This window comes from Drosophila novamexicana, unplaced genomic scaffold (assembly GCF_003285875.2).
Source record: "Drosophila novamexicana strain 15010-1031.04,08,12 unplaced genomic scaffold, DnovRS2.1 tig00000877-arrow-arrow-pilon, whole genome shotgun sequence".
Classification (NCBI taxonomy): domain Eukaryota; kingdom Metazoa; phylum Arthropoda; class Insecta; order Diptera; family Drosophilidae; genus Drosophila; species Drosophila novamexicana.
Genome location: NW_020824831.1, coordinates 1,120,076 through 1,140,917, shown reverse-complemented (window position 1 = coordinate 1,140,917; position 20,842 = coordinate 1,120,076). Strand labels below are relative to the sequence as shown.

The 20,842-nt window shown below is 38.2% G+C and overlaps 2 protein-coding genes across 3 annotated transcripts in view; one reads left to right on the top strand and one right to left on the bottom strand.

Moving 5' to 3' along the window:
• The first annotated feature begins 5,449 nt into the window (after positions 1-5,449).
• LOC115765080 (transcription factor kayak) overlaps positions 5,450-20,842 on the top strand; it is a 30,346-nt gene continuing 14,953 nt past the window's right edge. Inside the window, exon 1 of one of the 2 annotated variants that reach the window (XM_030708455.1) lies at positions 5,450-5,900. In XM_030708455.1, the coding sequence (XP_030564315.1) occupies positions 5,697-5,900 (204 nt within the window). In that variant the 5' untranslated portion in view covers positions 5,450-5,696. Of the gene's footprint in view, positions 5,901-18,630; positions 19,090-20,842 lie in introns of those variants that run through there. The other variant, XM_030708456.1, reaches the window with a different exon arrangement.
• Positions 14,271-15,629, bottom strand: LOC115765081 (protein phosphatase PTC7 homolog fig). Its single transcript, XM_030708457.1, has one exon. It carries the CDS (start codon positions 15,423-15,425, stop codon positions 14,385-14,387), a length of 1,041 nt encoding a protein of 346 aa, XP_030564317.1. The 5' UTR covers positions 15,426-15,629; the 3' UTR covers positions 14,271-14,384.

Genomic DNA, 20,842 nt, shown 5'->3' with positions numbered 1-20,842 from the left:
CGACTATCGATACATTTCCTGTTGCACATCTCGCAGAAGTGAAGAGTTAAACATTTTGAATATAGGTTTGATTTTATGTGTATTCGCATAAAACAAAGGGTTTTTTAAATGAACGTATGCGCTGTTTGCTTAACTAGTTACAGGGTATCTGCGAGTCGTGCAGCCTCGACTAAGTTTGTACTGACTTATGCTGTGCCCATTGTTGCCTGGTGCAAGCGATTCTACAACAAACTCATTAAATTCGTTAATCATTTATTGCGTCGCAATCTGTTGCAGCCACGCCCACTGTGCGACGCCCATTAGCGAAACAAAAATCAGCTGTTTTTTAGAGTCCAAGGTCTTGCTTTAGCGCTCGAATTGAATTTTGTTGAACGGCTGCGAAAGTCCGCAGCAAAATTGAAGCTTGGGCCCATTTGTCCGTGAACACAGATTTTCGATTTTTACACTCTTTACACTAATCAACACAATGCAGCAACAATACCCAATTATGCCCCAAATAGATTCCAACTTTCAATTGCATTCAACAAAAGTTTCTTCTCCCGAAGGCGATGACGAATTCGCAACGGAAATAGCGCATTAGTCAGCCCTTTAAATTATATTTATTATATGCATTAGATCAACGTCTCAGGTGTAGCATAGTTTTAGGTCAGGTAAATTTCACTGAAGAAGTTCCGCTCTGTCCGGAAATACCTCTCAAGCGACATTCGACATTATCTAGCCTGAAGTTCCACGAAATTTTATAGAAATTCCAAGTAACGTTTGTGATATAATAACAAATTTAAAAAAAAAATAAACCTATGTCATACATGACGTAGGCGCCAACAATGGCAATGACGCGTCTTGCTCCGATCGTGACAATCGTCAAATACACAATAAGATAGAACTCTATCTCTCGAGGGGAAAAGTAAATACGCTTCTTTCAGATAGGCAAGTTCATCAACTGGGTGGCTTGTACAAGCTACATTTAAGGTTTTTTGGACCAACTAAAACTGACCGAAATACAAGTCTTTCAACATGCTGCTCCAAATATACCAATAACGTAATCCCAGTAATATGTGCCCTGAAAACCAGTTCGATTTAACTATTTTTGATTTGATTCTAACCCCTGTGCTTCTCCCTTCACCCTTTGTGCCTTCTTCTGTGTATGTCCAGTTCTCGAGAATTTAACGTATTGTTAATATTTATCTTCAACTCGCAAAATCCTCAAAATCTTCTAATATATAAAACACATAAAACATTCTCCTGGTTTCGATATATCCACTCTTGAGAAAGTGAATGAATGTAAAGGGTAGCTTCTTTTATAGTAAACTTTTTTTTGTTAGATTAGCGAAAGATGAAACATGAAAGTGTGATCTAGCCGAGAATGCCTGACTAGAAGATAACATTATTTTTTCAAAAACTTGGCAGGAATGGAAAGCTATTCAACACATTTGGTATCTTGAGCTAATACAACACTGTTTCGAAAATTCAAGATCTATCGATTTCCGGCTAAGTTATCGATAACTTGATTTAAGTTGTGCGAATAAGGTATGAGAACTGACTCAAATATATTTCTTTAATTTACTAATTTCTCATCAAACTCCGCATGTACGAGCTTCACAATTCTCACATATCTGCAAGGCAAATGCTTAGAAGGAGTTCTCTTCTTTTTTGTTTTTAAATAGTGTTTTGCTTTGGAAAGTAGATTGCCAAGTGGATCGCATATCGCTAAGACCAACATTCCACTCGAAGAAATTCGCATAGATTTCCCAGAAAATCAAACACATGCAAATATTGTATTATATAAGTATTAAAATACTTTTTTTCAAGCCGCATTATATCAGGACTTCCTTTAGTTTGGTTTTAAATTGCTTTTATCGGCGCAGTTCCTGTTTAGCCGACGGGTCAACTAGGTCAATTTCCGCTCGAGTTCGGGTCGTCAAGTGCGGCCGCCTGGCAAATTGCGTTTGGGCCAATCGCTGCCGAACCCTTGGCCTTGCCTGTCGTCCCTCGCTCCGTCCGTCCGTCTGTTATCTAGTTGAGTGCGCTGCGGGTCAGACAATTGGAAGTGCCTGCGTCGCCAGACTCAGGCTCGACGACTCGCCTCGGCTTATCGCGGCGTTCTGGCTTAATGGCTGGCCAAGATTTAGACGCCACTCGGCTACCTGCCTAATGGCTGGGCCTGGGCTGGCCAGGACTGGCCTAATAGGCGCATTTAGCACGCGTCAAACAAATGTATCTCAGGGATACAGTGAAAGCTCGCTAGAGCGCAGCGTTCGCATCTTTATGCGTCGTTGCGAATGAAAGTATTCTCTTTTTAAACAATTCTAGAGTTTTTCTTCAAACAAGTTAAGATATGCCTTTTTTCTATTTAGAAGTCTTCGGTTATTTATGTTTTTTCCCCGATTTTCGCTTGAATTTTTGTATTTATTTATTATTTTGATCAAGTTCGTGAGTTATTTTATAAGATATCGTATTACTATTTCGACAAAGTCTCAGATATGTGGAAGAAATAACATAAACACAGCAAAACTTGCAGCAACATCTCTTAGACAATTGTATATAAGGCCTTTGAAACTTTCCCAAAACAAATATAAGAAGTTATAGAAGATATGCTTTTAGTATTATTAGATATTAAAGCTTACTTATATAAAAACTTCAGAAAGTAGCTTTAATAATTTAGTTATTCAATACAACAAAACAAAAAGAAAATTTACAATATTTATAAAAATAGCAAATAAAAAACTTTAAAAAATTTTGGATGCAGTCAAAGTTATCTAAAATGTCGAATACTTGACTCAAAAAAATATATATAAATATAGAAATAGGAGTTACTTATTAACAAAATGAATATTAATATAGATTTGTTTGTTTTTGTTTCGACAAGGAAATTTAATAGTACAAAAAATATTTGTGTATAACTCATGTTTGGACATAAAACATTTGGATAATAACATTATTCCAATTTTCATACATATATGTAATTCCTTACGATAAAAAACAGACTTTTTTTATACAAATTAGAAACTTTAGTTGTACGAGTAAGGATAAAGATAAGAGCCGCCAAAGCTATGAATCAGTTTCGTTTCTAGAGTTTTCACTGTACTTTTAAGCAGACGCAACAAATGGCTTGCAATAGGCGCCAATTGGCAATGGAGCGCGGAACCTGTCGCTGCCCGAATTCCAAGCAGGGGGCCTACAGCAGCGGCAATTTGTATACGTGTGTGTGCGTGTGTGTGTGTGTGTGACCGTGTGTAGAAACCCCGATGAGTCATCAGCGGTCCAAGCGAGTGAGGTGCGTGGGCCGCCACATTGGCATACAAAGCACCAGGTAAACATGTGCACAGGCCAGAGAAGATGAGAGGCAGAGTAAGCGAGCGAGCGAGCGAGAAAGAGAGACGACGCAGCATTAAAATCAAAACAAAAACAAATCGCGGCCAACAGCCGCGCAGCCAAGTAGAAAATGTCAACAAACGAGCTGCGCGCCAAATTCCCCAAATTGAGTGGAAACAAAATAAGCGCTCAGTTTTTCATTTGAATTGAGTAACAAACGAGAGAGTAAGAGAGATCGCGAGTGCGAGCCAACAATTTGAGTTACACTCGAAACGTTTTATCGCATGCGATAAAATTTCGTATTTGCTGCTTGGCTGACTCCGAGCTCGTTTTTGTGCATGTGTGCGTGAGCGGGCTCACGCGCTCTTCTTGCCATCTGCTTTTTGTGCTATCATTCTGACAGTCATTGTGTGCTCCGCTTGTGCGCAGTCATTCGTCAGGGCAGATTGTCAGCGTGAGCGGAACTTGTAAAAGTAGTTCCAAATGCAAAAATGAAATTAGTTTATTTTGCGCTTTGAGATAAAAGAGATTCAAGTTACAAATGATTTTATAATCTTTTTTAAATAAGTACTGCTGCGTTTGGCTCTATTATTGTTAACTGGTAATTTAATTAAAAAAACAAAAAAACAAATTATTATTATTAAATTATTAACGGTTTGTCAATTGGGCAAAGCGTCATTTTGATTGAGAAGTTTTTAAGCTATAAATATTAAATAAAATACATATTTTTTATGTAAGCATTTAAGCTGTTTCTCAATGGTTATCATACGATATTTAATACAATTAAACATTGTCTTATTTAATTCTATTGGTATTAGTAATATGTATATTGTTCTATTATCAGTTATCAATAGACTTTCTATTTACCATCAGTTCTAGGCTTAAACTTACGTTAGAGCCTATTGTTTATTTAGCTTCGCTCTTGCGGCATAAGGGATATACATGGATTCTTTAGATATTTTATTGGTCTGGGAATACTCTGAAATCTTTACGTAGCTTGGTCACTTAAATGATTATTATGATTCTAATTTCAAACTAAATACGAAACATTTTATAATATCATATATACGTTAATTAATTACGTTAAGTTAATTATCAATTTGTAAGTTGAGTGGAATTCATTTTTAAACAACAATAATCAAAAGTTTACATAATCAATGTAAATATCAAAGTTTAATAAAACTTTAATTCAGATTATCAATTACAATTTAAAAACAAACTAAAAATGGTTTTTGTGTTTCGATGTACACTAATAATTTAAATTATTTATTAATTTTTAAGTTTGTCAACTTGCAACTGATTCCATTGCAAATGCGCATTCAGCCCTGGTACATACAAAATCTTCAATTTCCAGCATAAGCCAGCGCTAGTGTGCGTGCGTATCTGTGTGTCGTGTCACTGTGTGCGGCTGTGTGTGTGTGTGTGCGGCTGGCAATGGCCAAAACGTCACGCGAGCGTACGGATGACGATGGCGGGCTGGTTGGGAGCTACTAGCTCAGTTATTTTTCGCTTTTTGTTAAGGCAACGCGACTGCAACGGCAACGGAAAGCCACGCGGCTGCGTCCCCCATTCACTGTCTTTGTCTATCCGTGTAGTTAATTCCCCCCCTTTTACACACGCCGTCTCTCTCTCGCTCATTCACTCAGTCTCGTTCAGTTACTGCTATCACAACAACAATTCGCCGCCGAACAAACAGACAAACGTTTTTATTGTACGTCCGTTTTAGTGTTTCAGTTGTTGTTGCTTCTGTTTTTGTTCTTGTTGTTACGTTTTTCACAAGTGCTTGCAAACGCAACAGCAGCAACATTGTTATTTTCGTCCGAGGTATTTGTTTTTATCCAGCGCAAAGTAAAAGTAATTGACTGTGTGTGTGTGTGTATGCATCTGTGTGTGTTTGTCTTATCGTTGGCTTTGTGACAACGTCAAACGTCACAAAAGTTGGTGTTAAATTGCGACATATTCAACAGCAAAAACGAACGTTTTGAATCTCACAATTCGCTGTACGAAGTTCAAAGCGAAATAACGGCAAAAGCGTGTAGGGCGCGGGTCGTTGCCAGTTAATCTAGAAAATTCTGTGCTGGCAGTTAACAAATTGTTGTTTTAACACAAACAGAGGGCAGACAGACAGGCAACAACAACAACAACAACAACAGCAACAATAAGTGTGACAGCAGCAGCAACAATTTGACAGCTGGAAAAGTGAACTGCAAGCAGAAAGAGATACAAAATAAAGAGAGAGATACAAGTGAGCGCAAAGAGCTAAAGAGAGCCAAAACAGAAAAGTCAAAAACAAAAAACAAAAAACGCCCGCACATGTAAATTTGTGCATTGTGTGCGAAATAAGAAAACGTAACGAAATTCAAGCAGTGTTAACAACAACAACAATGAAAGTTAAAGTCGAACGCACAACAAAAACGCAACCAACTACAACAACAACGAACACATTAACAAAGGCAGTCGAGGAGGAGGATGAGGTGACAACGGCGCAAGAATTGGACTTTTTGCCCGATATGTCCACAACGATATCGACAACGACAGCAACAACAACAACAACGGCAACGACGGCGACAACGGCGCGCAATCTTATCGTAAGTGTTAACCCCCTCCCCTCCCACCTTCTCCCTACATCCGCCAACTGTTCATTTTATGTGCAGGGTTGGCTCGTTCAGACTGTTGCATAGAACGTAATAATAAGTTACCCCTGCCAGTGCGCAAAAAGTTCTCATTGAGATTAACAGGCGAAATTAACAACAATTCGTTGGGTATTTTTTTGTTTTTGTTGTTTTGTAGTCAAAAAACTTGTTTAAAAAACTTACCTTGTTGCTGTTTTTTTTTTCCACGCTTATTCGCCGAATTGTATTGTGCGCAATTTTATTGTATCTTTCCAGAGTTGCTGTTGTTGTTGTATTCGTATTTATTTTGTCGACATCTTTGGAATTTCAATTCACACGTTTTGTTGTTGTTTCGCATTTGCCTTGCTCTCACGCTCACGCTGGCACACGCTCTCGCTCTCTCACGCACACAAGCACGCGCGCACACAGTACGCACATGCGCTCGCACACGTACGCTAGCTGCCGCGCGCTCTTTATCGCATGCGAGTCGTTTTGTTTTACACTCAAATAAGGCCACACTCACTCACTCGCTCACTCAATTGCACTTGTCTCCATTTTGCACTCACTTTTATTGTTTGCCGTTTTCGCCATGCGGCTTTTCAAGGCTGGCCGCGCATTTGATTCTGTTCTGCCGTATGCCATTTCAGCATTTTCTTCTCTCGGCATTTTTTCTATGAAAAGTGTTGCGTGGGCGTCGCTGTTGCTGCCTACATTTGCAGCACGTGCGGTTCAGGGGGCATTTTTTGTGTTTTTGTCAATTGCACTCGCACTTTGTGGTTAGTTGGGTGTTTCTGCTAAGGTCAAGGCTGATTGTCTAGCGCGTGGTAGCTGCCACAGCTGCTCCACAGTTGATTAGTCACGGGGCTGCCCAAAAGACGCCCGTCAAATATATACGAGATTAAGCTTTAAGCAGGGATACAACATCTAAAACTAGTGCTGTTTAACACTGGAATATGCTCTGAAGCAGCTGCTGCCAGTGTAGAGAATGCATCTAAAAACTAGTGTACAGTGCTTCAAAAGGCATTGACCCAAATTCTTCAAATAAGTGCTGTATAATACTTGGCTCCGATCAGCAGGCTGTCATTGTTGCTGGCTTTTATTGCTGTAACTCATCAGAACCCAGTGTTGTGTAGCACTGAAATAAAACCTTAAGCCGCTGCATTAACAGTCCAGCACATTAACAGATGTGCGTAACGACAGCACATTCGCCGACGACTGTTTATTATTAAATCTATCTTTTAGAGGAATTTTTGAAAGAGTTAAATAGATTTTTAAGTCATTTAACTGTTTGAAAATGATTGATTAATATATAGCTGTCAAAAGAGCTTTCAAACTTGTGCTTGATTGATGAATATGAACTTGATTAATCAAAAGAGAATATTATTATTGTATATTGTAAAATAAAGCTTTTATGCTTGATTAATGAGTGTCAGAGAAGCAGCTTTGAAAGCACACGAAAGCTTTAAGTATGCAAAAGCTTTAGGAGTAATTGCGTTGAATGTGAGTTTTAAGCGCTTTTGAAACACAGTAAAGCTCATTTTCATCTGAAAGCTCAGGGACCATGCATTTATATCCAGTTTATCAAGCTTTACATTTGATTAATTCTAGATAAAATCGAACTTTTTTTGGGCTTATGAAATTGTCAGTTTTTAAAGTTGTTTGACCTTTCTCTCTCTTTTTATTAAGATATGTGCATACTTATGTTCTCTATGCTCGCCATTGAATTTCGCAACAAAATTAAATACAATGTCAGGGTCAAATGTTGCACAGCTGCTGCTGCTGCTAAGCCTAATCCAACCCTCCCTGCCCCTGGCAGTGGCAATTGGAATGTCAAACGGCTCACGCGCTTTGTCGTGGATGCTTTTGGAATTGCGAGCTGTGAATTGTGAATTGTTAATTGTTAATTGTTAATTGTGAATGTGGATGTGGATGCGACTCGCCAATGGGCCGTAAATGGCGAGTTACACTTGAAACACACGATTTGCCAATTTTAGTTGATTGTTGTTGTTTCTGTTGTTGTGGTTGTTGCTGCCGCATAAAAAATGCGTCAGTTGTTGTATGCATAAATACATAAATATTCATGCATTAAGAGGCAATGCATTAAAAGTCAAGTCCCCACAGGTAATAAACCTTTTTACGACTCGCACTCTTATTTTATTAATACCCTGTACGCATTAAGAATGGGTAAATGTGAGCATATTGCAGCATTGCAGAGGTATGCTACAGGGCAAAACGAAGCGGCAGCTTATATGTTCTTGGTCAGGAAGACGAGATAATCTGATATCAAAGAGTTGAGACATTCAAATCGAAATGAAACTGCGATAACTCCACTCATTTGCACCAAATCGATAAATATCGATTTAAAGCCTCGATTGTTGAGCGTATGCCTTAAATAAGTAAAGCCGGAGACAACCCAATTAGCTTATGAAGAGGCCCAAGAACATTTGACTTTATAAACATCTGTAGGGTATAGCTTAGGGGCATTGCCTGGATTTTTGCTATATGCGCAAACTTGACTGTCATCTGTATAAGCTGAAAATTTCCAAACAATCCCTCAATAAGCCCAGAAGTTATTTAAAAATACATTTTTTATAGATGGAACTAAAAACAAGAGGTTCTAGTCGGGAGCTCCCGACTAGGGGATACACTGAACCCTCTTCTTCCAACATCAAATGCATATATATATATTCTATTTTGGAAGCTATATGCCATATTTGGTGACACTAGCTCTTATTATTTACCAAAATTGCCCAAAAACAGGATATCGATATGGATTTTTATCGATTGCTTGGAGACGGAGTAAGTTATCGTTTATCGGAAACAAACTCCATCTACGCAGGCACTAGGAGCACCTACATCTAAAATTTCTCTAGCTCTTATAGGTTCTGAGATCCTTGCGTTCATACATACGGACGGACGGCCGGACAGACAGACGGAAATGGCTAGATCGACTCGGCTATTGATGCTGAACAAGAATATATATACTTTATGGGGTTGAGATACTTCCTTCTGCCTGTTACATACATTTCGATTTTGCACAAATTCAATATACCCTTATATCCATTTTTAATGGGTTCAGGGTATAAAAAATCAAACAACGAATGAGTTTGCTGCCTAGAGACTCTGCCAGTCGGGCATACGCTCCACTAGAGAAGCCTAGTTGTTTTTGTTATATTTTTTTTTAAATATTCAAAGGGTACTCAATTTAAAAATGAAACTCGAAAAGATACAGATACATGTGCGCAGCGCTACAGATACAGATACAGATACAGTGACAGATACAGATACAGATACAGATACAGATACACATTAGCTCGCATTGGCAGTTTAATGCGCGCATCAACTAAAAATAAATAAAAACTGCCAACTGCAGGCGACTTTGCCAGCGCTGTCGTTTATTAAACAACAATAAATATAAATACAATTAAGCATTAATTGTTGTTGCCGTTGAAGTGTTCTCTTTGGACTTTTATGGGTGTATTAACTTGGGTGTGCTAACTTTACGACTTCTTGAAGTCCGCGGTCAGACTTTATCAAAGTTTGCTTGCGCTTGATTCCAAGAAATGTTATTTCAAAATCCCTAGAAGTTTATCTGGTATTTGGGACACCAACTGTACGACAAACTCTGTACAGTTCGCACTTGGTCACTTTTAAGATATTTCTCTATAAATTGAAATGATTCGCTATTGATTTAACTGGTCGATCGATTGGTTTTTATTTGGTCACGAGAAGCTATGCTATTTTTGCATATTGGTTATTAAGCTTTGTTTGAAACTATGCGAAAAAGAGACGGAATTTTGGAAGATTTTCACAAGGGTGGAAAATGTTCCTTACAAATATTTTCCATCAATTTTCCAGCCTTGCGCAAGTGGCTCTGCAAAATTGTGTCTAGTACTCGCTGAGCTCCACATGACTCTGATCGCCAATAAGTATATATATTATAGTAATACAAACGGTTTGAGTATTAACAATGTGCAATATTTGAATTCAAGATAAGTATAATTATAGTATTTAGCATACGATAATATATATATTAACGTTACATAACACTGATATCGATGACTGTTCGATATGCAGCTGTTAACAGAAAGTTAAAATGTTAATGTAAGAGGAAGACATAAAGTTCATCGTAGATCGTGGGGGAAGAAGCCGTTTTACAATATATATGTTTACATATATATGCATATATATGTTCGATATTTTTCTAAGCCTTTATCTTTTTATTGATCGCTTCCAAGGAACCCACACGATGTACTTAACTAGTCACCCTCATGTTAAAAAGGTGCTCGTCACCTGCGGGCCATCTTCTATAAGTAAATTCTTAGTTGCGAATATATTCCCCTTATAATATTTTAAAATCACGCAAAGCGGCCCCCAAAAGATATATGAACTATTAAATTTTCTGGCAACGAAAAATCATAAAAACTGAATGAGTTAATAAACACATAATCAAAGAGGGAAAGCCCCCAATCGCAATTTGTCGTAATAAACGTACCGACACACGTATCAACTATAACTATATCTCTAAACATATCGCTAGCATGTTATATGCTTGTGACGTCAATGGGGAGGGGGGACTATCTAATGCTTAAATCAGACTTGGTCTTTGGGGCGCTGTGAAAACACAACAAAGTCGCGACGCGCCCGTTGATAAGCCGGTTTATTTTTTTCTTTTAAGTTTTTTTATAAATTTTTTTACTGAAAGCGCAAGCAAACGTCGCGACGATCGCACTGGGCACCAAATTTGGTAGTAAATTTAGTTGGGTGACGTCACAAAGCGACCACAGACCAAAAGCTGGTCATAGAAAGAGCGAGAACGAGCGAGTGAGAGAGAGAGAGAGAGGGAGTGAAACAGTGATATAGTCTACTAATTTATGTTGCGTATACGCCGCGTTAACCACCTCAACTTTGTCCATGGAAATTGATTTGTTATACCCTCTATACATATGGTAAAAACGGTGTATTTTGAAATTTCACAAATGTTTTTTTTAAACAGAAAGAGCTGCATCCGAAATATATATTGTTGATCATGAGCCTATATCCATCTGTCAGATTTGGGATACTAAGTGTCAGATTAGATTTAAACGTTCGATTCAGGTATATATTATGCGCTGAATATATTGAAAACTGTGCGATATCAATAAATATCGATTTGCTGATAGAATTTATTCAAGCTTAACTTGAAAAAATAAAAAGGCTTGAATTTTTCACTTGGAATGCGTTAGCTTAGGTGTGTTCCACTGATTTTTGGCATACGATTCTGTTTCAATGTCATCTCTATGAACTGGGAATTATATAATGATCGCACAATAAACTTAGAACTTATTCAAAAGTGAGAGATAATCTCAAATGGAACTGAGAAAGGGAGAAGAAAGAAGAAGGCTGCGGCTCGCGGCTTGTCCATAGACGTATATGCCTAATACCGTATATTGTACTTATGCACAGGGTATTCAGCAGTCTGTCATCCACGTGTTTTACTTTATTTTGTTGCTGTGTAAATGAATAAATTGGTATTTCGTTTGAGGCGCCGTAGAGCAAATTATGTCATGTTATATTTTGAACTAGTGCAGGGAAAGCCAAGGAAATTTTGAAGGCAAATGTCAAATGTTGCGTGTTTTCACTTTCGATTTTCATCGACAATAACAAAACTTGGCGGCCGTTGCTCTATTTTATTTTTTTTTATTTTATTTATTTATTTTCTTTTTTTCTTTCTTGTGGGTGGCTTATGGTATTCCACGAAACAATTTGGGGAACTTGGCTTGGTTTGTTGAACTCTGTCAAAGGTTGAGCCTGTCAAATTCGTTGCGGAGCAAGGTGCCAGGTGATGGGAGTAGGGCCACGGGATGGCGTGTGGGGCAGGCCGCTGACTAACTGTAATTGAGTTGTTCACATATTTGGGCAATTCGATGCGCATTTGGCAGCGGAAATTGCAAGTGCGGCCAAACGGTTCAAGAAATTGAGGGCAGCGGCACATCTGGCAGCTCTGCTGGATAAAAGTGCAACAGCAGTGAAAGATTTACACGCCTCACTGGCAACGCCAGCTGAAAGTGTTGTTGTTGTGGCTCGTGTGGGGATTATTTTGTGACGCGTCATGGCGCCGAATTCCAGGAAAGAGGCGCAGCATTCCGCGCTGCCAGCAACCACTTCGAGAAGTGCGAAAAATGCCAAGGCACAAAGATAAGTTAAAGGCAAAATAAAAATGCAACAGCTAAAAGTGCACTAGTTGTGCTTGCCCAGCTAACAGATACCCCGTGCATAGCTGTATATATATATATATATATATATGTGCACGGGACGAACGCTTCTTGCTTAAAATAATAAATTAGAATATACCAAAAAATCAATATTCGAGATACAGAATTAAAAAATTGGATTGGAAAATTACGGGTAATGCCTTAAAATTGTAGCTGACTATCGATAATTATAATTTTTGTGTAAAAAGTAGCAAGTTATCGATCATTTGGTATATAATTTCAAAAGTTGGACATATCTAGCTCTGCAAGACACGCTAAAAATTGTAATTGAATCGTTATTTATCGTTCTTGTTGAAAAGTTGTAAATTTTCGATAATTTGATATAAAAAGTAAAATTTGGAAATATCTAGCGCTGCGAGACATGCTTAAAACTGTAGCTGACAATCGATTCTGCTCGTTCTTGGAGAACGAGAACTTATTGATAATGTTGATATACGCAGCTCTGCGGGATATGCTTAAAAATGTTAGCTGAGAGTTTGATTTTTATCGATCTTGTTAAAAAGTATCGAGCTATCGATAATTGGGCTTCAATTGACTGTCACTTTTACAGTCTCTTCTTCTGCCTGTCACATGCTCTTGCGCAAATCAATATGCTCTTACATCATTCACCAATTTGCAGGGTATTTTTTAGTAAAGAGTTGGCACCATCGCTGGCCGCAATGGTGCATGACGTGGACCGTTCGGCGATGTGGCTGCTCCTTGCTTTAAGCACATGTTGTTCTTGTTGTTGTTTCTTCCTCTTCTCTTTTTGCTTTTGCTTAAAATATGCTGGGGATTTCCAACGGTTGCCACTCTCTTGCGCTCGCTCTCGAGCCCAATTTGACGCGCTCTTTAACTCAAGCTCGCTCGCGCTCGTCAATCTCTCTCGCTCGCACTTTGAGCGCTTTTTGGCCAAGTGCGAAACTTGTTTCGAAGTCAAGTTTTAGCGCAGCGCCTGCGGCTGCTGCCTGCTCCTACGCCAGCTACCCTGCGCTGCCCCTACTGCTCGTAGGGGCGGGAGGGGGTTAACTAAGCGCATGAATTCTGGCTAAATTGCGTATGAGTCATCAGCGTAGTGTGGCGTGGCGTGTCGTAGTTGTAGCCACATTCGTTTCATTCATTTAATGCTTTGCCTTTTTTGCTTTTTTTTCTTTTAGCTGTATGAATGAAATTCTGTGCTGTTATCGCAGCTACTTAAAGTTGACTTTTTTTTTTAGCCTTTATTATTGTTGTTGATAGGCCCTCAAATATTTGCATTGGCAACAACAGTCATACCTCAACACTCATCTCATGCTCTATATATAAAGTTCAAAAATGCATGTCATTTCGCAAAATAATTTTTGCTCTTATAAGACAGCAGATGCTCTAGTTCTCCACAGATTTCCAAAGTAAAGACTTTGACTATAGAGACTCAGTATATATTGTAGCTAGATATATAAAATTTGATATGTGGACTCTCAATAACCATGAGAAATTGTTTTAAATTTATAATTAACCAAACCGCCGTCAGTCGTGTGGCAAAAGCACCTTTGTCTTTATAAACTCATCAAACTTAGGATATATGAAAACAAGATGTTAAGAGTTTTGTATGTAGGCTTTCATAAACATGGGATAATATTTGAAATTTAATTATTTTTTATATAATAATTTTATTACTTATTTATTTATTATTTCATTTTTAATATTAATATAATATATAAATAAATAATAGTTATTATTGTCATTCTCATTATTAGTAATTAATATTCATTTATTATTTAGTAATTTATTTATTTTATTTATTAATTTTTTTCTGCTCATTAAACTCGGGAACTATATAATCCAGAGCCCAGAAACTTGCATTCTGTAACCACAATAAAAGAAAATACGTTTAAACTTTTAGAATGAACCACCTTGAATACAATCTTATATCAGAGAAATTCGTAAGGGTAAACCAAAATCTTATAGGCAAACTTATTACCCATTTTTTCTATTGTCCGTTACCTTTAAATATAAAAAACAAGTTATAGGCACATGCACATTAGGGTTAGAACTCGGAATCTACATGAACTGAAGCTATGCAACTTGGTATATGAGTTCTTAAACACAAAATGTTTGAATTGAATTTAAATTACATCTTGTCATTTATTAATATTAAGTTAGTTGCCGAAAAGAACAGAAATTTGTAACGTCGAATTTAGTAAGCATAAAAGTTTTGGGTAACATGTTTGCGGCGCTTCTGCTTCGTTTATTGTTTATCGGGCACCTCGAGACTGGCTAGAATGACAGTAATGTCATCGGGCTTGCCGCCAATGCCATAGTCCACATTGTTGGCCCTGGCCTTGAGCGCGAAGGGGGACTGAAAAGTGGGGCTCACTGAAAGGGTTTTGGCCAGTTCCACCAAACGATTGGCGGCCTGCTGCAGATACTCGGCACGAGTCTCGCCCTGCAGCGCTCGCAGCTGATTGATCAGCATGCTCTCGGGCACATTATCGAATAGGCCATCTGTGGCCAGCAGTACAAGATCGCCCGGCTGTAGTGGCAAATGTGTGGACACCGCCTGTTCGGGCGAGTCCCGGAGCACACAATCCATAGCCGGATGCGGCGGTACTGTCAGCTGGTACGGCGTATTGAAGCAGTGGAGCTGCTCATCGGAGCGATGCAGTACTCGACCATTGCGCAGAACCAGAAAACCGCTGTCGCCAAGATTGGCCGAGTGGAGAGTGCAGTCCGGGCGGTGCAAGGTCACCAAGCATGCGGTGCTGCTGCCGCATACATTGCATGGACGCTTATTTTTCAGCCTGTCGTAGCTGTCGATGAGTAGCTGGCGCGGATTGAGGCCATCGTATTCGGCCTGTTCGGCGATCTCGGAGCAATGGCTCATCAGTTCCCGGGCGAAGACTCCCGCGTCTATGCCCAATTTACGCCAGCCGCCCACGCCATCGGCCACGCCCATTGTCTCAGCCTTCGGCGTGCTGCTGACGAACCAGCTATCCTCGCCAAAGCGGTTATCCTCGATCAAGCGCAACTGCAGATCCGTTAGCGGTTCCTTGGAGCTACCCTGTATGGCCTTGATCAGACGGGGTACACCCTTTGCGCTCGCTATGGAGCTCAGAAGGCGACACTGGGCGAATGCACAGTTCAGCACTTGCGAGGTGCGATTGGAAAGGTTACGCACCGTAAAGAACATTTTATAATTTTGGGGGCGAAATTTTATAAGCAAAAAAGAGTGTTTTTCGAATCGAATTTCAAACAGAAACTTGGAATTTCGAGATTTCGAATCTGGCATAAATTAGTTTAACAGCTATCCATCGGACATTACGATCTGAACTTGATTCGACTTAGATCCTCAATCATTATTCGGCTATTGGTTAGCTTCTAGGCTCATCCAAAACCAAAGTTCCTACACAGAGCGAAAAGTTGAACCAAAATTTAATTTATCTTAAAATCATAAACTACAAATGGGCACAACAAAACTTGGTATTAGATTTAAGCATTGATTTAAGCTCCACTAAGAAATGAACAATAGGAAAATATTAATAAAGAGCACAGAATTTTGGAACAAGTAATATTTTTTATTTACTTGAAAAGAGCATAAACAATCTCAATATAAATTCCGAAATGGGTGTCACAAGTCTTTGAGAAATTCAAAAATAAAAAGTTACAAATGTCAAAAGAAAAAAACTCATTCGACCAAAAATAAGCATAGAAGAGTTCGAAGTATGTAAATATATACTAGGAAATACTTTAAAAGCATTTTATTTTAGATTTCAATATGTTTTTTTATTTCATATACATTTGCAATCAATCAATTATGAATCCTTAAACGTGCAATTGTTGCAACTTGCAAAGTAATTGTTCATTATCGTAGATGCCATAAACTGTTGGACTCTCAAGTTCCTTAGGTTCAATATGTGGACTAATAAGTGGAACAAAGAAAATGTTTACAAGCCCAACACGTAGACAGCTCAGTCGTCGGACCTTATCAACAGGTTCTACAGTTTCTAGATTATAATCGCACAATAACTTTAGATATTTCATTTGTTATTTTACTGAATAATTCGCTCATTCAATAGCGTCGGCAATGCCTTCCCGGTAATGCCATTTTGCGTATCTTATCTTCTGGGTATACACAGGGCCTACGACACAGTGTCAATACCTTTGGCACCTTTTCTTTTGTTTTTCATTGAGTTTCTATAAATCATCAGCGGAAGTGAATAGCGTATCCGTAGCGTTTCGCTTATCGCGAATGGCCTATCAGGAAGGTGGGACAGGTAAACAAATGGTTAAATGGCGAATTTATTTATAAACTCCTGATGTAAACTGTTCCAGAAATCAGCGCGTAGCTTATCAATTATATCAGGTGCGATACGACAGATTCGCCAGAAGTTGTTTTGCATTATTCATGTCATTCGTTCATTACGGTCCTAGAGCCCAAATTTCCTGCTCCGACAATTTGTATGGCAATATGATATGTAAAGGATTTATCAAAAACATGCGATTATATATACTATACACTTCCGACTTTCGTATTCGCCTTTCATGGCGACGCTTATCACTCTTGGCGGAACTGTGGCGATGACGTTAGATGCTTGGTTTTAGCTACTGATTCCTGGAATTTGCCAGGGCGCTCGAGGCCGGGCTTTTATAAATAATCGCATCGCACAAATGGGGGCAGTACACGTAACTCCCAGCGGGACCCGCATTTACAATTGCGGTACAGTTGCTACCGCATACTATTCAGGATTGCGATTTCCATGTCTATTTTCGTTATGCAGTTCAGCCCTCAGCTCTACAGATGCGGGTGGATGGCGATAAAGTGAAGAAAGAAAATATTTATATGTTAAATGTGTAAAATATAATCAGGTTCAAGAAATTACAAGGCGACCCGAACCAATCGCAGCTTTCGCATTTATCAGGGTCCTATATTAGATCGATATATTATTTCTGTACACTCATCAATTTCCTTCTACCTTTACTTAAATTTCTCTTCTATTTATCTTTGCAGGTAAGTAAATCCAAGGGTTACTGCAAATCAATTACCGCAAATGCCTTGTGTCACGTGGCCCAGTTCCAGTTCCAATTACAGTCGCAATCGTTAAGACCCCCCTCCTCATATACCCCCTCCTTGCGACAGGTTCATGTAAGTGCCTTTGATACTCTCATTGTAAACAAGGTCAGTGCGGCCTTTTGTATACCCTAAACACACACAAATTTATAAAGTGTACCTAAATATTAAAGAAATTTTTGTTTTTAGGTCATATTTTAAAGCGCCGAATGACTTTAAGGTTGACTAAAATTAAGGTTGCACTAAAAACGGCTTAACTCTTAAAACTGTTATACAAACTGTTATATTGTAAGCTGTAACGGATCTAGAGTTAGCACATGGTCGAAATTGTTATATAAGCGAAAAGGAAGAATACTATTATACAATTGATTATTTATTGTCACTGTTATACAGTTAAAACTATAGAGACGTATCTGATATACCATCGGAACTGTCCTATGGTTTTATTATTAGGTTTTATTTGATTTTATTATACACACTGTTATACATTCAGCACCAGTGCTTGCATGCACTACAGGGTATTCCGTAGTCTACCATTAACATGCGACATTTTTGCTAGTTTTCCACTGTGCATGAAATTAGAAACAGAACACGTACAGTCGCATGCCCCATCGATATTTGTGTGTAAAAGCTGACATATCGTTGATAAAGTCCAAAGCTACAGTAAACAAACACCTGCCTGCCACACACCTGTAAGCAATGGGGTAGATACCACAACATAAAACACAAAGCTAATCGAAGCGAATCAAACAGCAGCAAAACATTCGAGCGACCCATTTTGGAAGCGCAGCAGATGATAAGGCCAAGTCCGAGACCGACTATGGCGGGCCACAAAGCCTGGCCATTGTAGTTAGATGTGTGTGCGTATGTGTGTGTGTGTGTGTGTTGGGTACTTTACCTACATTTATCTTTAAATATAGTTGCTTATGTCATAACCAAATTGTCTGGCGATAAGATAAAGGCTGGTCGGCAAGAAGCTGCTCAGCGAAACGTAGCCAAGAAAATTTGGGGTGTGGGGCCACGTGAGCAGCGCTGCCAAAATGCAAGGCAAATGACAAACTGGGGCTAAACCCAACAGATGCACACACACACACACACTTACACGCAAAAATGGTCACATGCGTATGCATGTGTGCGAGCCATGTCAAGCAGTGTGGAAAAAAAAGCTTCAGACGCTGCGCTCAGGAAATGCCAATCGGCTTCAGAAAAAAACTTTAAACTCACTCAAAAATGTTCAATGCGGCGCGCAGTCTCTCTCTTTTGCGGACTCTCTCTCTCTCTCCCACTCTTTCGAGCGCAGTGGAATGCGATAAGCGCTCAAAAGCCGTTGGCGCTGCCAGCTGGCGTATAAAAGTCGTCGGCGCAACGATGACGCATTTAGTTGAAACCCGTTGGCCGTGCGAAACGTTTCGGCAAGTGCAAAATAGAGAATTTCACAAAAAAAAAAGAACTTTCAAGTAGAAAAAACTGCTAAGCTAAACGCGAAAAATTTGTGTAAATATTGTTGAGCATATTTTGTAAATAATACACACACGGCATGTTCGAGCGAGCGCGCGACTAATTCGCGGAAAAAACTGACAACAAAAAATAAATTCACACCAGAGACAATACAGCTACAGATACAGATACATTGTAAAGTGCGCGCTAGATACAAATATCAACATCAACAACAATAAATACAAAAGCGAATTTCGCCAGAAATTTGCATTTGTCATCGGCACAGACGACAACGTCGCCTGTTGCGCCTATTAAAGGCAATTACTACCTAACCGATATCACAGAGAATATAGACATATATCCAACAAACATGACGCTGGATAACTACAATATCTTTGGCGATGAATATCCACTGTTCAACATGCCGTTATCGCCTTTGCCCAAAGTGGTAAGCAACCAAAAAAAAAACGAGAAAACAATCTCTAGACCCCCCAACTACAGTTTAATAAACAGTTGTTTTGCTTATCAATCAAGTCGCTGTGGGTTGGGGGAGGCCTGAAATTTCCAGAAGTCGCGGCCAGTTGTCGTTTTGCATTTTTTTAAAACATTTATGTAAATACCATATATGGATCTGTACATATATATACATATGCATATATATATAAATAGAACATTGCATTAGCCTTATCGTCGCAAATAATATTCTTGGAAATTTGTCGTCGTATACCCTTTGATTTTATTTATTTTTCTTTTGCGCCCCCATTATATATCGTATTTTGTGTGATTTGCTGTTTTGCGCTTGAATTTGTTTGTTTAACGATTGAATGGCAGGGTGTCGCCTTATCAACGCAACGATTTCTATTCATTTTTTTCTGTTTTTTTCTTTCTTTTTTTTTCTGCGATAATAATAATTATTATTGAGTGTGGCAAGTGTACAAATACTAGTTTTGTAGGCGGCGACCCACCTAAAATCCAGCATTTTGCGTCGCTGATAAACCACAAATATTTCAAATATTTGTACAGTTCTGACGACCTTCGATAATATGGGGGCCTAATTTATGTTTAACAATTGTAAATCGATTTCGATAAAAAATATAATCGTTCTTTGACTAAACCTAGTCACTATATGTTTCGATATATGAAGTAAGTGCGGCCTCTCATATACTTGAACTTTTCTAAATTTATATAATGATTTTCTAATTATTTTAATGCTGTTTTTGGTAAATTATAATGATAAATGCATTGTTGACTGTACTTGTGACATGTTATCGATATATGATTTTAGTGTGGACTTTATATTTTTTAAGATCTTTGCTAATTTGTGTGTTTTCATATGATAAACTAATTCTGAAAAGTTAAAAAAAGTCGAATTTTCACAAAATGTGATATCTTTATATATGAAAATTTATACATTCATCATATTACTTGTATATTTTCTTTTAAATCTTGACTACTTTGAGTGTGACACCATTTTTTTTATCGATATATGATCTTACTGCAGACTTTTATATTATTTAGCTTGAGTTTTTCTGAGATGATAAATCAATACTAAAAAATAATATTTAGCTGTTCGACTCAAGCTCAATTATTTTATGCGTTATACTATAAATATTAATATATATTAGAATTGTCGGACAAGCATTGATTTTATGAAAAAGTTAAATTATTTTTGAATATCACAAATTTTTACATAGATTATTATTCATTTTTGAACACTTTTTGTTATAATTGATTTTCTCACACTTCGGCTTTATAAAATTTATTTATAATACTTTTTTGTTTGCCTAACAATACTTATGCGATTTATATTGCAGTTTTGAACAATTTTCTACGAACAATTTGTTTGTTTTTGTTTCTCGAGGCATATTTAATTGCTAAGGGATTTATGTTACATGGAAAACTATTCGCCACCCTCTTCAAAGCCGAAACAAACAAAAAAAATCACGTTGCCAACTCATGAGCAGCTATAAAAAGCAGTTTGTCCGTTAATTTATTTACTTTTTTGCAGTTTTTTCTTTTTTTTTTTTATTTTTTTTTCGCATATTACGTCCATTGCATTTCACAGTCCAGTGATCGGGCGTCTGGCCGCGGCGCCGCTTGACGATATCGCAAACACGTGCGATTTTCGTGGCAATTTATCAAAGTTTGGTTGCCAACTAATTCGGGGCTTATACCTGGTATATATATATATGCATAAATAT

Coding starts and splice junctions, on each gene's coding strand:
- LOC115765081 (XM_030708457.1), bottom strand. CDS start 15,425: ATGCCAGATTCGAAATCTCGAAATTCCAAGTTTCTGTTTGAAATTCGA.